This window comes from Nyctereutes procyonoides, unplaced genomic scaffold, assembly GCF_905146905.1.
Source record: "Nyctereutes procyonoides isolate TBG_1078 unplaced genomic scaffold, NYPRO_anot_genome, whole genome shotgun sequence".
Lineage (NCBI taxonomy): Eukaryota > Metazoa > Chordata > Mammalia > Carnivora > Canidae > Nyctereutes > Nyctereutes procyonoides.
This window is the reverse complement of record NW_026575025.1, coordinates 10,765,330-10,781,408: the sequence shown is the minus strand read 5'-3', so window position 1 is coordinate 10,781,408 and position 16,079 is coordinate 10,765,330. Positions and strand designations below refer to the sequence as shown.

General features: G+C 52.7%; 2 protein-coding genes across 3 annotated transcripts; both read right to left on the bottom strand.

Moving 5' to 3' along the window:
* Positions 1-7,643: 7,643 nt before the first annotated feature.
* Positions 7,644-10,292, bottom strand: LOC129503108 (histone H2B type 2-K1-like). The gene has a single exon (XM_055315053.1). It carries the CDS (start codon positions 8,715-8,717, stop codon positions 8,355-8,357), a length of 363 nt encoding a protein of 120 aa, XP_055171028.1. The 5' UTR covers positions 8,718-10,292; the 3' UTR covers positions 7,644-8,354.
* An 82-nt stretch (positions 10,293-10,374) lies between these two features.
* Positions 10,375-14,827, bottom strand: AP5B1 (adaptor related protein complex 5 subunit beta 1). 2 transcript variants are annotated; one of them, XM_055315051.1, is made up of 3 exons: positions 14,718-14,827; positions 13,072-13,239; positions 10,375-12,968 (listed from the first exon to the last, which is right to left on the bottom strand). In XM_055315051.1, exons 1-3 carry the CDS (start codon positions 14,727-14,729, stop codon positions 10,488-10,490), a joined length of 2,661 nt encoding a protein of 886 aa, XP_055171026.1. In that variant the 5' UTR covers positions 14,730-14,827; the 3' UTR covers positions 10,375-10,487. The 2 variants fall into 2 exon arrangements, with proteins under 2 accessions (XP_055171026.1, XP_055171027.1); XM_055315052.1 differs by lacking the exon at positions 14,718-14,827 and adding an exon at positions 13,582-13,799.
* Between the last annotated feature and the right edge of the window lie 1,252 nt (positions 14,828-16,079).

The window sequence follows — 16,079 nt, the reverse complement described above, 5'->3', positions numbered from 1 at the left end:
TGTTCTCCTCTAGGATTTTGACAGATTCCTCATATTTAGGTCTTTCATCCATTTTTAATTTATTTTAGTGTATGGTATAAGAAAGTGGTCCAGTTTCATTCTTTTGCATGTTTCTGTCCAATTTTCCCAACACCATTTGTTGAAGAGACTGTCCTTTATCCATTGAACATTCTTTCCTACTTTGTCAAAGATTACTTGACCTTACAGTTCTGGGGCCATTTCTGAGTTGTCTATTCTGTTCCACTGATCTATGTGTCTGCTTTTGTGCCAGTACCATACTGTCTTGATGACTGAAACTTTGTAATACAGCTTAAAGTATAGGATTATGATGCCTTCAGCTTTGGTTTTCTTTTTCAACATCACTTTGGCTATTCAGGATCTTTTCTGGTTCTGAAATTTCTCTATGATCTGTATATTCTTTGGTATATTTTTAAAAATATTTTATTTATTTATTCATGAGGGACAGAGAGAGAGAGAGAGAGAGAGGCAGAGACAGAGGCAGAGGGAGAAGCAGGCTCCATGCAGGGAGCCCGACGTGGGACTCGATCCCAGGACTCCAGGATCACGCCCTGGGCCAAAGAAGGCGCTAAACTGCTGAGCCACCCAGGGATCCCCTGATATATTTTTAAAAGAACTTATTTATATATTTATTTAGAGAGTGAAAGTGCAATTGGGGGGAAGGGGTAGAGGCAGAGGGGGAGAGAAAATCTCAAGTAGACTCCACACTGAGCATGGAGCCCACCGTGAAGCTTGCTCTCATGACCTTGAGATCATGACCTGAGCTGAAATCAAGAATTGAATGCTCAACCAACTGAGCCACCCAGGAACCTCTTCTTTGATCTTTATTTTATGGGCAGCCCCAGTGGCGCAGCAGTTTAGTGCTGCCTGCAGCCCAGGGCGTGATCCTGGAGACCCTGGATCGAGTCCTGCGTTGGGCTTTCTGCATGGAGCCTGCTTCTCTCTCTGCCTCTCTCTCTCTTTCTGCATCTGTATGAGTAAATAAATAAAAATCTTTAAAAAACAAAAATATTGTCTAATCTTTATTTTATAAGATAAATAGGAAGGCTTATATTTTTGTTCTAGTGTTTAGTGTTATATTTATACCTTTTTAAAAACCTTCAGTTTCAAAACTCTATGTGGCTTATCTGTTTTGAAAATGGTTTTGAGGGCAGCCCCAGTGGCGCAGCGGTTTAGCGCTGCCTGCAGCCCAGGATGTGATCCTGGAGACCCGGGATCGAGTCCCGCGTCGGGCTCTCTGCATGGAGCCTGCTTCTCCCTCTGCCTGTGTCTCTGCCTCTCTCTCTCACTCTCTCTCTCTCTGCATCTCTATGAATAAATAAATAAAAAATCTTAAAAAAAAAGAAAATGGTTTTGAAATTGAGGATTTTTAAAGGTATAAATAGAAAAGCAAACACTACAACAAAAATATAAGCCTTCCTATTTATCGGTCAGGGTCCAACCAGGAGAGAAATCACACAGTAATTTGAATAGGAGAAGTTTAATATAAAGAATTATCAACTTTAACAGGGGACTGAAGTACCAAGGCATTGCCCAGTAATAGGAAAAGAGAACTGCAAAGAGCATAGAAGAGTACAGAAATACCAGATATAAGAAGTAGCTCTCCTCACCCCCCATTTACGGCAACGCCGTACCTGGAGGAGCACCTCCCTTCCTAACCACAAGTCTGAGATCCAGATCCAGTTGGACAAAGCATGCCTGTGGTTCACAGTGTGAAGAGAAGTTTCTGTGGGCTGTGCTGGTAGAATTTTCTGGAAAACCATTCTGTAGGGGGCCAGGGAAGGCTGTTTATGGGGAGAGGTCTCACTGCAGATACTCTGCTGCAAAACTGTCCAAGGAAAGGTGCTGGGAAGCTGCTGGCTGCTGGCGGCTGCTGACTGTCATGCACTATAGGAGGCTGGTGCTGGCAAAACCTTGGGTGCTAGAGCTGCTTGATGCCTGGAGCCTTGGGTACTGGAGAAGCTTCAGGAGATTACCTAGTGAGTCCATCAAAGGTGGAAGGAAAACTCCCTTCAGCAGTGGCTCCTCTGCGCCCTCTGCTGACAAAGCTTAGTAATGAGCCAGAAGCAAAGCCCAATATTTAAAGGGCCCAGGTTTATTTTCACAGAGCAGCAAGAGTGAATCGAGAGCTGAGAGTCACTCATACAACCTTTAGCGAGCTTTACCCTATTTTCCTCCCTTCCTCTCTTCTTCTCCCATGCTTTTATTTATTTTTTTTTTAATTTTTTTATTTATTTACGATAGTCACAGAGAGAAAGAGAGAGAGGCAGAGACATAGGCAGAGGGAGAAGCAGGCTCCATGCACCGGGAGCCCGACGTGGGACTTGATCCTGGGTCTCCAGGATCGCGCCCTGGGCCAAAGGCAGGCGCCAAACCGCTGCGCCACCCAGGGATCCCTCCCATGCTTTTAATTACATTAATTATCGCAATATATAATATTTCTACTTATTTACCCTCATGCCACCTTTGTTTTAGCCTTAGGCCTTTTTTTTTTTTTAAGATTTTATTTCTTTATTCATGAGAGACAGAGAGAGAGAGAGAGGCAGAGACAGAGGCAGAGGGAAAAGCAGGCTCCATGCAGGGAGCCCGATGCAGGACTCGATCCTGGGACTCCAGGATCATACCCTGAGCCAAAGGCAGATACTCAACTGCTCAGCCACCCTGGCATTGAGCTATTTGTATAGTGCAGAGAAGTCTACCCCAGGATTGCCTAGACATTACCACTCTAGGTGTCTCTGGGCCTTCTCTTCCCATATTATCCTGTAGGGTCATCTCCTGGTGGGCCTTCCCATCCCATTCTGAGGGGAAGGTTTGCCCCTTGGCAAACATGACCCTAGAGATACTGAGGTCAGGGCAAAGGCGGGCAGGCCCCCAGGGGCAGGTGGGGTGCCATGGGTGTGGATTAAGGGCCATTGGGTGGTGTTGGCCATTGGGTGGGACATCCAACTGTGTCCCATCCTGAGGGTCTGAGAGAGGAGAGAAATGCCTATGAGAAGGTTCCCAGGAGAAGAGGAGATGGGGAAAGCATCTGGAATTATGAGTCCTCTGTTACTGACTGTGGCATGAACAGCTCACACAACAGCCCCAGGCTTCCCTATTTTTTTTTTAAGATTTAATTTATTTATTCATGAGAGACACGGGGAGAGAGAGAGAGAGAGAGAGAGAGAGAGAGAGAGAGAGGGGAGAGGGAGAAGCAGGCTCCATGCAGGGAGCCCGACGTGGGACTTGATCCCAGGTCTCCAGATTGACGCCCTGGGCCGAAGGCAGTGCCAAACCGCTGAGCCACCGGGCTGCCCACCTTAGGTCCTTTATATATATATTCTTCAGCTCTTGGTTGGATGAAGTGCATTTTCTATCAGATTGGCTCATCGGTGCAGAATTACAGAATTACTTGTTAAAAAACAGAAAACTGTTTCGTATGACCTTGATACTTGAAGGACAACTTTTTGAATATAAAATCCTTGGTTCACACTTTAGAAAATAGAATGTTAAAAAAAAAATGCTGTCCCATTGCTGTATTGTATGTCGGTTGGCTTTTTAAAATCTGATGCCATTATTTATTTTGCCTTTGTAAGTTATTTGTTCTTTCTTCCTGAAGATCTTGAGTTGTTTGTTTGAGAGAGAGAGAGGTCGCGGGAGCCAGCATGGGAGGGGGCAGAGGGAGAGAAAGAGAATTTTAAGCAGGCGCCATGCCCAGTCCAGAGCCTGACCTCACCGAGATCATGACCTGAGTTGAAATCAAGAGTTGGATGCTTAACCAATTGAGCCACCCAGGCATCCCTTTGAGAATTCTTTTTTTTTTTCTTTTTTTGAGAATTCTTTTTAAAAAATATTTTGAAATTGGGATGCCTGGGTGGCTCAGCGGTTAAGCATCTGCCTTCAGCTCAGGGTGTGATCCTGGGGTCCTGGGATTGAGTCATTGTCGGTCCCCCCCCCCCACCGCATTGGGGTCCCAGCAGGGAGCCTGCTTCTCCCTCCTCTGCCTGTGTCTCTCATGAATGAATAAATAAAATCTTTAAAAAATATTTTGAAATCTAATAGTTTTATGAGGATATGTCTCAACATTGGTTGTTATGGGTTAATTTTTCAAGGTTCCCAGCAGTTCCTTTCAATTTGCAAATCTGTTGCTCTTGGAAAGTTTTCTTATATGTTAAATATCAGCTCTGGTTCGTTGGTTCGTTGTTTGGTTTTTCTTCTGGGACTCCAATAATACAAATAGAATTTCTTCTTTGACAATCTTCTGCTACTATTATTTTGTTCTGACTTCTACTTCTTTGTCTCATTTTTATTCTCTTCATTGTTTTTCTGTCTTTCTTCAGTGCCCCTTATTATACATTTATTTGAGTCCATTTTCCCTTGGGCATCTTATAATGTAATCTGTATTTCTAGATAATAGTCTGTTTCTTCCGTTTCTCTCCTGAGTTCAATCAACCTCCTTCATTCTTTCCTAGGTCTTATCTATTTCTATTTAAAAATTTTCTCATCGTAGATTTTGTATATCTTCAAACAAACACTTGTTTTGAGTATATTTAGTTATGTTTAGAGTGCTGTGTTCAGCTTTTTTCTGCTTTGAGGCTGTTTATTCGGGGGTGTGGTAAAATTTCCTTGGTTGGTACATAATGAAATACATTTTTTGATATTTTGCAATAACTCCATATGAACTTGCTAATCTTTTCTTGCTCATTTCTGTGGTGCTGGGTGTTTTATCCTTACTCTACTGATCCCTCTTCTGCCAACACTGCAAAGTCCAGATGCTTTCATGGATTTGTTTGGAGAGTGGGGAAAGAGTTGTGTGTCCTTTGATTTGGTCCTTTGTCTTGCAGAGCCATGACATTTCTCCATTTGCTTCCCCTTTGACAGCCAAATATCTAAGACACTTCTCTCTTCCTTTTTGCCTGGTGCTCTCCCCAAATCTGTGTGTTTCAAAGACCACTGCTCAAATCACCGTGTACTTTGAAATCCATCCCTTGTAGTCAAAGCTCTGACCTCTCCAGACATGTTTTCACATTTTCAGACTTCAGGTGGACTCCGTCTTTCTATGAGGTCTTCCATCAAGCATAGGCCATCACTAGCTCCCCTCTTCTCTTCTGGTTTCTCTGCCAGTCTGCCCAGGGCCCTGCAGGGTGAGGCTGGGCAAGGATGTGGGAGATGGTGCGCTGTCACTTGTTTTCTGTTTGTTTTTACTTACTGGTACTTTTAAGTTTGAGCATTGTATCTTCAAGTTATACTAAGGGTTACTTGGTTTTATGTAAATGTATCTTGCTCTTCTCTTTAATCCATATTATTTTGGGGATGGGGAGAGATGGGAACCTGCACTGCTACCATTATTGTATCAAGCAATCTGAAGTCTCTCTCAAAATATCTGCTTCTCATCCCTCCAGCTCTGGCCCTTGTTAGTTTGGAGTCCTTGGTACCCAAGCATGAATGCTGATGGACACAGCAGTAGTTCTTTTGAACTGGAAGGGAAGACCGCTACCTTGTCGTTTTGCCCTCTTTGTGCCTTGGAAACAACAGCTCCAGAAGGATGATTGGTCCTGGTGATCAGTGAAGAAACTGTTGCTGCCACACAATGGAAGCAGAATCCCAGGACTGCCAGACCCAGTGATAACATTCACTCAACAAACTAAAGACACTCAATACAAGCAGACTTACCAAGGACTCACGTCTCTCAGGGATGAAGGCCACTTTACTAGATAAAGAGCCTTGAAGGTTAAAAAAAAATAGAGTGGATTGTAGGAGAAACAAGTTATAAATATGTCTAGGACTGAGAGATAAAATACAAGATGCCCAATTACATCTGAATTTCTTAGAAACTCTTTTCTTTTGGAAAAAGTTTGTCCTAATGTTTGGGACATACTGATAGTAAAAAATTATTTGTTGTTTCTTTGAAGTTAACGGGACATGCTGTACAATATTCTTATTTGCTAAAGCTGGAAGCCCCCATTATGGCCTTGTAGCTCATTCCACCATACTTTCTTCCTTGCAAGTAAAATATAGCTTAACCAATAAAGAATTCCCATGCCTTTCCCCAGTGTCATATAAAGTGCGTTATTGATGATTGCCTTCATAATCCAGTGTTTGTTACAGTAGATTGAGATGGGATTGTGACTCAACTATCCAGCACCTCCACATCAATGAACACTTCCACAACTGTCATGCCAGGGCGAGAGAGGGCCAGGAGGCTGAGTGCTAGCAGTGAGTGTTCTGCCCCAGAATCAACACTCTACATTCCATTAGCCAGAGCTGATCTCCTGGCCAGGCCTAACCTCAGGGAGGTGGGGAAGGGTATAGATGTACCTGCAAGTGGAGAACCAGTAACTGGTGAGCATTGGTGACATCCAGATGGGTGGCCAGTGGCTGATGGAATTTGGGGTTCTTCCCTCTTGGCAAAGAAGTCTTGGTTGTAAGAGGGGTTGGTGGAGGAGCATGTTGCTGTTGCTATGACCTTCAAGAAGTTTAAATATGAGCAGGGGTACATGGACACCGAGCATGCAAAGGGGTGGACTGTAGTGGATGTCATGGGCTGGCTCACTCATGTCTGTCCCTACCCTCCTAGGCATGCTGACAGGAGGCGAAACTAAACACTTGAATTATTTGGATATCTCTTAATCAAATTTAAGTTCATGCATGCCTTAGGATTCAATAATTCTGCTCCTAGTGTGTACCCCAGGGGAAGTGTCACACAGACACATGAGGGGGGAAATTTGTTTGCCATTTACTGAATTTTTTTTGAAGTTAATTTCTAACTTCTTTCACTGATAAATGAAGAAAAATATTGCACCTTTTGAAATACACCAAATGGATTGAGTACGTAATTAAAAAACATTTTTCCCGTCAGTCATTGTCTTATATGCTTAGCATAGATGTCCAGCTTAATAGTGTATGATAACAGTGTTCCTAGAACACAACTGAAGACCTGGTGAATCGAAGAAATGTGAGAGGTGGTGCTAGGAGATAGATGTCTATGGAATGATGCACATCCTCTTTTAAGTTGGGAGGATGGAGACCTGCTTCATGAAGAAGCTGGGGGTGGGGGTGGGGAGAACATTTAACAACACGGGGACCAGTCAGGGGAATCCCCTTATTTCTGTTTTGCATATGAGGAACCCTAGAGTAGCTCGTTAAGGCTCTCTGGTTTAATAAAAAAAATCATGGAGTCTTATGAAGACTCTTATGAAGTGTTAATAGGGATATTATCCACTTATTTTGGTCGTAGTTTCCAATTTTTAAAAATATTTAGGTAATCTTCTCCCCCTTCCCCAAATCCTAATTCTTGTAGATTCATTAGTCTTGAACCAATGCTTTCTCATGCCTCAATTCTTTGTTTTGTTTTTGTTTTTGTTTGTTTTTAAGATTTATTTATTCATTCATTCAGAGAGAGCGAGGAGAGAGGCAGAGGGAGAAGCAGGCTCCACGCAGGAAGCCCGATATGGGACTTGATCCCGGGTCTCCAGGATCACACCCCGGGCTGCAGGCGGCGCTAAACCGCTGCGCCACCAGGGCTGCCCTCAATTCTTTGTATATGCATTCTTTTCAGATGTATTAAACAAAAAACCCTTCAAAAAAAAAAACAGAAGTCGCACAGTCTCCTCTTGCTCAATTCCTTTATTCATCAGTTGGTTGAGACTAAAATGGAATCGACAGGGATCAAGCTTTTCTAATACTTAGAAGTGTTCTTATGACTCCAGGACAGCCTTCTTTGCCTGCAGACATGTGTGGCATAATTTTTAAATGAATTTAAATTATTTTACTTGGCATTCTGAGGATGTAATTTTACAGGACCTCCGGAGATATGTGGAGACACCCGGGGGTGTCACAAATCTAAGATTATAAATCATGGCTGTGAACAAAGAAGTCTGTTACGTTAGTCCAGACATCTTAGGGGAACTCAAAAATGTTTACACTTCAACTCCCAATAAAAGCCCAGGCTTGCCTTTCCAAATCCTGCATCTCAAATAAACTTTCCCTCTTCTGGTTTTTATACAAAAAAAAAAAAACAAAAACAAAAACTTGTCCATTTAAGCTTCATGCATAATTGGTGATATGCCCCCTGGAAGCACTAAAATTTGCTTTCATTTGCTTCTGGACTGGCCGAGAAGGGAGGAGATGGTTATTTAAAAGAGAATTCCCTATTTATTTGAAAAAAAAAAAAAACAGTGAATATATTAATGTGAAATAAACCCTGTTTGCACCTTTATTTGTTTGCTGAAAATGTGAAGTAGTTAAAATGAAGTGACTGGGGGGGGGGAGGTGGCTATGAAGACATACAGTACGATGTGGTTTGTTTTTGTTTTTGTTTTTGAGCAGCTCACTCTTTATTAATGGAAGGCCCTGGGTCACTTGGAGCTGGTGTACTTGGTGACGGCCTTGGTGCCCTCAGATACAGCATGCTTGGCCAGCTCTCCGGGCAGCAGCAGACGCACCGCTGTCTGGACCTCCCGGGATGTCAGTGTGGTCCGGCCCGAGTACTGGGCCAGCCGGGCAGCCTCGCCAGCCAGCCGTTCAAACACATAGTTCACAAATGAGTTCATGATGCTCATGGCCTTGGAAGAGATGCCGATGTCCGGGTGCACCTGCTTTAGCACCTTGTAGATATACACCGAGTAGGTTTCCTTGCGCCAGCTACGCTTTCTGGACTTCTTATCGCCAGAACCCCTGCGGCCCCCGGACTGCGGCTGCTGCCCATGCTCAGTGCCCATCCTCCTGCTCCTCCTAATATGAGGTCCACTGTGGCATATTTGTGGTGGGGGTGGGAGAGTCAGAGGCCATCTGGGGCCCTTACACAGCTCCTTTACCTCAAACTTACACTAAGGATTAACACTACCTCCTACATCTGAGGACATTTTCCAGACTTCCCTGTGCTTGAGGTCTGTGGGAGACATATGGCCCACTCACTGGATGCCCTCTGAATGATGTGGGCAGAGGAAACCAGGCCGGGGCCATTTGGCAGCTTTGGGAGCTCAGCCCTTCTGTAGCAGTGCCAGCACGCTCAGGTTTCGTGGGTGTCAAGGGGCGGTACTGGCAGGCTCACCCACGTTCCGGGGTCCAGGCCCAACATCTGGGCACTGAGAGGAACTGGACTGCAAGCAGGGTGGTCTGTTCTGGAACTTGGCAGTGCCGAGGCTGGCTCCCAGAGGCACCCCTTCTCTGGCCTTCCCAGACACCTTGGAAGTAGTCAATTATCTTAAATCCCTGTCTGCTGCAAACAGCTGGACAAGCTTGTTTCCTAGAACCAACCCCTTCCTGATTCACATGTGCCTCAGATCACATGAGTTACTGCCATACCTCAGCCCTTTGACAGACCTCCTGACCTGACCTGCACCAGCCCTGCTTGTCCCAGGCCTTACTTCCTGTTCCCATCCTGCCACCATCAAGAGGGGAAGGAATGGCCTCCAGGAACCTGTGGGCTGGGAGTCCGAGGCAGGGCCCACAGAACAGACCCTTCACCAGTAGAACAATTAGGCCCCAGCCCTTGGTCCTTTTCTGCCCAGCACTGCCAATGGCTGCTCCTGCAAGCTCCCGAGGGCTGGCCTAGGGCAGGGAGGCCTGGGGACTCGGTGGACCAGAGGTGGCCCTCTGGTCCGTACAGGTTGCGCTTTGACGATGTGGCAATAGAAACCTGGTCCGAGATGACAAAATACGATTGCTAACCAGCTGGGTGACCACAGGAAAATCATTCAACCCCTCTGGCCTACAGATTTCTTCATCTGTGGGGCCCTGCTAGCTGTTGCAAGCACGAAGAAAGGCAGTGAATGTGGAAAATACCAGCTCAGTGCCTGGCAGCAGAGTCGGCCTCAAAATACTTGAGCCCAAACTATCTGACATGTTTGGAAAGAGGATGAGGGGGACTCGTTTCTCACCAGGAAGATTCTTAGGTCTGCAGGTTGTGTTGGGGTGAGGAAATGTCAGCTCAGAGTTAGCCCACATCATGGGGCTACTCTCTCTTAGCTCCCAAACTCTACTGATGGGCCCTCCTAGATCTGGGTCCCGTCAACACAGTGTGGGGAGCCCCCACCAAGGAAAGGGGCTGCTGCCGTCCTAGCCAGCCTGAGCTCCTTGGGGCAGGGACCCTACAAGCCTCTGGAACTGAAAAGCACTGGCCACTTGGTGAAGAGGCCCAAGTCCAGGAGGCTCGAGTTCCTAAGCTACTGCAGGGCTTTGGGCCAAGGCCCGACTCTCTCAGGGAGGCAGAAATAAGGATATTTTTTCTCCTACCTGCTAGGCAGGAAGAAACTCTGGAACCCTGCAGTAGGGGGGTATGGAGGTTCCTAGTCTAGAAGTATTCCTGGAGCCTCTCCTCCCCCACCCCAGTGTGCATGCCCCCAACCAGGGCTCAAAAGAAAAGAAACCAGTGAATGTCATCAGTGAACTTAAGTTGTTTTTTTAGGAAAGAAGCCACAGGACTGTGTCCTGGGCCTCTGTGCCCTCCTTGGGCAAGCCCCTCTGAGGACCTGAGCTGGCATCCATGTTCAGACAGCGGCTGACAGCCCACGGAGGTAGTCCCCAGCTAAGGGCAGCACAGCCCAGTCATCTGTCCGCAGGGCCACCGGCACCCCGTCCACCTGGGCCGCCTCCAGTCGCAGCAGCAGTCTTGAGTTGGGGGGCAGGTGGATGGCCACATGGTAGCTGGTGGGGGGCTGAGCCACCACCACAAAGGGCTCCAGGTGGTGGGACACCAAGGCCTCCAGCCCCCGTGGCCCAAGAGGGCACCAGAGGCTACTCTCAGCGCCCTTGGGCAGGCAGGAATCCCAGAGCTCCTCAAAGAAGCCCTGCTTGTCCCCCTCAGGGGACTGAGGGAAAGGCAGAAAAAGGTCAGCAAAGGTCACAAGCAGAGGTGGCAGGTGGGCGTGGCGTGTGAGGCCGCTGGGTGTGGTGTACAGGGCACGCACATCCAGATGCGTGGGTGCCGGGCGCCGGGGCTGCAGAGGCAAGAGCAGGGGACGGCAAGGGCGGCCAGGGTACAGGCAGGGCACATGGACAGCCTCCAGGGGTGCGTAGAGCTGTCCTTCCACACGGAAGCGTAGCTCCAGAGAGTACACTGGCTCTAGCACTTCCACCTGGAGCTGTAGCACGGGGACTGGGCCCTCGGCTCTGCGGGGCCCCACGCTTAGCCGAATTGGGGCTGGGGCCTCCTGCACCATCAGTGCAGCAGCAAAGCCCTGGTTCTCAGCCACCAATGAGGAGGCCGCAGGTGCGGCCAGCGAGGGGCCCAGGGCCACCCCCAGCTTGGGCCCCGCAAGGTGGGCCAGGAGGATGTAGTAGAGGCGTGCACGGTCCCGCCCGTCAGGGTCCTCCAACTGCCTGGCCAATGCCTGCAGCAAATCGGCCAAGCCTTTCCCAACACCCGCCCGCAGCAAGGCCCGGCACACCTGTAGCAGGGCCTGCTGGAGGTCCCAGTCCGTGCAGCGAGCAGCCGCAGCTCGCAGGAAGCCTAGGGTGGCACTCTGAGCATTCCCATCTGCCACTTTTGCCAGTATCTGCAGGTGCCAACAAAGAGCCTCGTCCTTGCCTGGCCTGGCCACCACCTCCTGCCGTAATACCACTCTCAGGGGCTCCCCCAGCTCAGGGCCCACCCTGTCCAAGAGATCCACAAAATGGGGAGCCAGCGCAGGCCGGGACTGGTACAGCTGGGCCAGTCCACGGGTCAAGGGTGTCAGCACAGCAGGCTGCATGGCTAGGCAGCGAACAACCAGGTATGAGGCCTGGAAGCAGAGAGTGGCCAAGGCCCGAGGGCCCCCATCCAGGGCTGCCCTCTGCCGCAGGCCAGCCAGTAGCTCCTCCAGGTAATGCTGGGGGCTCCAATCTTGGGCTTTCTCCTCCTTTTCTTCATCGTCCGCACAGAGCAGGCAAAGCAGATGCAAGCGGGCCAGGAGGGCCATCGGGTTATGCAGGAGGCTGGGCAGGAGGCCACGGCATAGCCGGGGCCCGAGCAGCAGTGGAGCGGCCTCCTCACCTGTGGGGCCTAGAGGCCAGTTCTCCGGGAAGCTCAGCAGGCAGTGCAGGTAGAAGAGATGGGCGGACAGGGGCAGGGCTGGGTGCTGGGCAGCCAAGGTGAGCCGACGGAGCAGCAAGGCCTCGTCCTGGGCCGTGAACAGTGCTTCACCAAAGGCTGCCTTGAGTGCCAGAATGGCATGCAGCAGTGTCAACTGTGCCGTGCCCAGCAGCCGTACCAGCTGTGGCTTGAAGAGCACTGGAGGCTGTCCCCGAAGACCCCGCAGAGCCCAGCCCAGCAGCCACAGGAGCTGGGCCTGAGCCACAGGAGTGAGCAGGTAGGAGGTGTCCAGGAGCTGGGCCACAGCAGCGCGCAGCTCCCGGGCCTCCTCAGGACTGGGCTCCAGTACAGCAAGGCCACATTCCTGCACCTCAGTGGCCGGCCAGCCAGGTGCCTGGGGCTGCAGGTGGGCAGCCCCCTCCTCAGCTAATGCCCAGTTCCAGGGAATGCCCACAGTGGGAGCATCCCCGGCCATGAGCAGGCCCTGTAGGCCAGCCCTGGCTCTGGCCTGTATCACCAAGGCGTTGCGCAGGGCAAGCGCCAGCAGCAGGCTGAGCGGCTGGACCGGGCCTTCCTGCCCGAGCAGGCCCCGTAGCAGCCCCAGGCGGCCACCCAGCAGCCCAGGCTTGCAGCTCTCCAGCTCCCGCAGGCACTCACACGCTGTGGCCTGCAGGGAGCGCTGCTCCGAGGCGGGGCCAAAGCCTCGTCCCAGATCGCTGCCGGAGGCCAAGCCAAGAAGCAGGGGCAGGAGCCGGAGGGAGGCTGCAGAGGTGGGGCCCAGCGCATCTCCTGCCGCCAAGGCTGTGGTGGCCGCCAGCAGCAGGGGTCGCCGCAGGGCCGAGGGCCGTGGGGGCAGAAGGACCAGGGTGTCCAACAGGGAGGTGGCGGCTGCCTCGGCCGCAGCGGTGTCCGGCCAGAGCTGGGCTGGGTACTCCAGGCTCAGGGCCAGCAAGGAAACCTGGGGATGGGAGATTTGGGTGGGAATCACGGAAATGAGGCTCAGGGCGCGGTGGACGGAGCTGACCAGATGGGCCAGGGCAGGGGGTGCACGCAGAGCCTACCTTGGTCTGTTCGCTCAGCTTCTCACTCCTCAGTTCGCTCAGCAGGTCACAACCCAGATCTTCACCCTCGGGACCGGCCATGAAGGCGGACGGGCTGGCCCGGAAGGCGCCCAGCCGCTGGGCCCAGGTTTCCCGGCCCCGGGGTCCCATGGTCCCGCACCCAGATCCCTGCAAAGAAGCGAGGGAAGGTCAGGCCCGTGGCCGCCAGAGGGCGCCCGAGCACCTGCGCGCACCCCGAAGGGGCCACCGACACCCCAGGGCCGCTTCTCGAATCCCAGCTGCCCCCTGCCACGCGCAGACGCCAGGGGAACCCCGCGCCTGAACCCCAAGACGAAGCCGAGAGGTTTCGGGGGCGACTCCAGGGCGGGCAGCCAAGGGTCCCCGCGGGGCAGGGCCGCCGGCGCGGGGTGCGTGCCGAGAGCTCATTAGGCCGCCCGCCCGCTGCCGGCACCGAAACCACAGCGCCGCCCCGGCCCCCGGCGCCCGCGGTAACGGGCCCGTCGCTCTCACCGCGTCTGACTCAGCCGCCGCGGGCGCTCGGGCCGGCCGGCTCCTTCCGGGCGGCGGCGCGCGGCGGGGCGGGGCGCGCGGCGCGTGGGCGGCAGGGGCGGGGCCGTAACGGGGCCGCCTCCCCCTCCCGCCCCGCCAACAGGTGCCGACTCGCCGGTTTCGCTGGGGCTGAGTAACTGTCCCGCTGCGCGCAGCGCCCCTTCCCCGAAACTGCCGCAGGCCCGGGCAGAGGTGGTGGGGCTGGGTGGGCCCGCGCTCCCGGCTGCCGGGGTCGCTGCCGGGGTCGCTGCCGGGGTCGCTGCCGGGGTCGCGTCCGCGCGCGCCCTGCGATCCCAGGGCCTTCCACGGCTCGGCGCCCGCCAGGCCCGCGAGGATGACAACCAGCGCGCCCCCATCCCCGCGGGCGTCCGGGCGCAGCGCAGCGCACCCTGCGGGGGGAGTAGGGTGCGGGTCTTTGGGGCTCCCGGGGTGCCCGCTGCGGGGTGTGCCAGGTGCGGTCCCAGGGCGCCCGCAGGAAGTGCTGCTCCAGCCCGGGCAGAACCGGTCGGGCGGGCGCCTCAGGGTTTGGCTTCGCTTCTCTGACGCCAGCCCCCGTCCCCCACCGGCTGGGCTTGGGGGCGCGGAGCCGGCGGCGCCGGGGTCACGGCGGCGGAAGCTGGTGGCCTTTGCCTTAGGCCGCACCAGCAGCCGACGGTCGGCAAGGGTTGCGGCGGCCGCGCCAGGGTACAGCTGGGAGGGCAGCTGGGCAGGGCAAGGCCGTAATCCTGGATGAAGGCGGGAAGCAACGGGATGCAGACGGGATGCAGACGTGCAGAGTGGCAGGGCCCGGGAGGTCACGGGGCTCACGCCTGCGGAGCCCAGACCTGGAAACCGCGACCTCACCACTGAGGACCTAGGGCCAAGCAGGGAGGGCATCGACCCAGCATTCTTGAATTCCGGAGGGCTGGATCGGAGCTGTTTGGGGACCCTAAGGGGGACTTGCCTGGGGCTCCCCAAGCAGCGTCTCCTGAGCTCTGGACTGCGCCGCAGATGCCCCATTGACAGGCTTCCAGGACCCAGAACTGCGGGCGTGCAGGCCACACGGGCTACAGTAACACCTTTGGCTATAATTAGGCGGCTTTGAAGATGAAACAGACCTGAGCCTCCATGTTAGCGTTGCCAACCAGTTTCTCTCCTTTCTCCAGGCTTCGCGGGCCCCTCCCTACCCCATCCTGTTGTCCTCCAGATAGGAGGTGGTAGGGAGTGGTGGGGCAGAGAGAGCTGGAAATGAGGCTGTCTGGGTGCCCACAGTGCTGAGGATGCCAGGGGGATGGAGACAGGGATCCACCCCGAGGGACAAGTCCAGCTGGAAAGCCCAGTCCCAATTCCTCTGGGCCCTGGCTCCATAGTTGACTCACAGGCGGCAGCCCCAAACCACTTCCCTCTAGGTGCCTCAGTTTCCCCATCTATAAAATGGGAGTGATGACTCCCGCCCAAGGGACTTTGGGGTGGGGCAGCCTGGCTAATTAAACCTAAGATGAAAGAGGCCAGGATGAGAGCAGCCCTGGGAGGGAAGGCAGCTTGAGGGTAACAAGGAGCCTGTCTGGTTTCCCTGTCTGAGGCCCAGAGGGTGCTGATAACTACACACCCCTAGCCCTCACCACTCACAGGGAGGGAGGAATGATTATTAAACCTCTTTTACAGCTGAGGAGACAGGCTTCAAAGGGTCAGGAAATCTTCCATTGGCTTTGGCCCTCATTCAGCCTCTGACAAGTCGCCAGCCTTTCTGAGCCTTGGCTCCTTGGGGTCAGGGGTCTGGAGGGAGGGAACCTGTGTTTGGTTCCCAATGTGGTGGTGGGTGCATCCACATGGACTTCCAGGCTCAGAGCAACCTGGTGTACCCCAGGGATGGGTACCATGCACAGATGAGGCAACAAAGGTCCAGAGAAATGCAGTCACTTGCCCAGTCAAAGAGCTCCTAACTTCAACAAACAGCCCCCCAATGCCCCTGACTGGGCCGTCCTTCTTGCACCAGCTACCCTCATCCCTCTTGGGTGTCCAGGTACTGGGATAGGCCTTTCCCTTACCTGCCTGCCCCCATGTCCCTGTGCTGTTCTCCTGTGGGAGGGTGGCACTGGTCTGTCTCCAGCACAGGCCAGACAGAGTTAAGCTCAGCCCACCAGCACTGAGGGCATGAAGACTCCCTGAATCTGCAGTCAGTGAGCCTGCCCAGGAAAGTGACCTCCCAGCCCGAGAGGGCCCAAGTATGGGCTGCAGCCAGGTGGCTGAGCAGGGACCTCCCCACTCCATGTTCACACCTCATTTCTTCTCTTTCTGCTGAGTTTCCAGCTTCCCCAGTGTAGCCCAGCTCTGAGGAGGATACCAGACACCAGGCTTGAAAAAAAGGAAAATCAGTTTCCGGAGGGGTCTTGAGCCTCAGTTTTCTCATTTGTAAAATGGGGACATAACCAACCCATCTTCCCAGCACTGGTTGCTCACTGGAGATATAGGGATGGTTT

Excerpts from the sequence above, each read along its gene's own strand:
- AP5B1 (XM_055315051.1), bottom strand. Across the intron at positions 12,969-13,071 it reads AGCTGAGCGAACAGACCAAG|GTTTCCTTGCTGGCCCTGAG; the intron begins GTAGGCTCTGCG and ends TCCCATCCCCAG.
- LOC129503108 (XM_055315053.1), bottom strand. The coding sequence starts at position 8,717 with ATGGGCACTGAGCATGGGCAGCAGCCGCAGTCCGGGGGCCGCAGGGGT.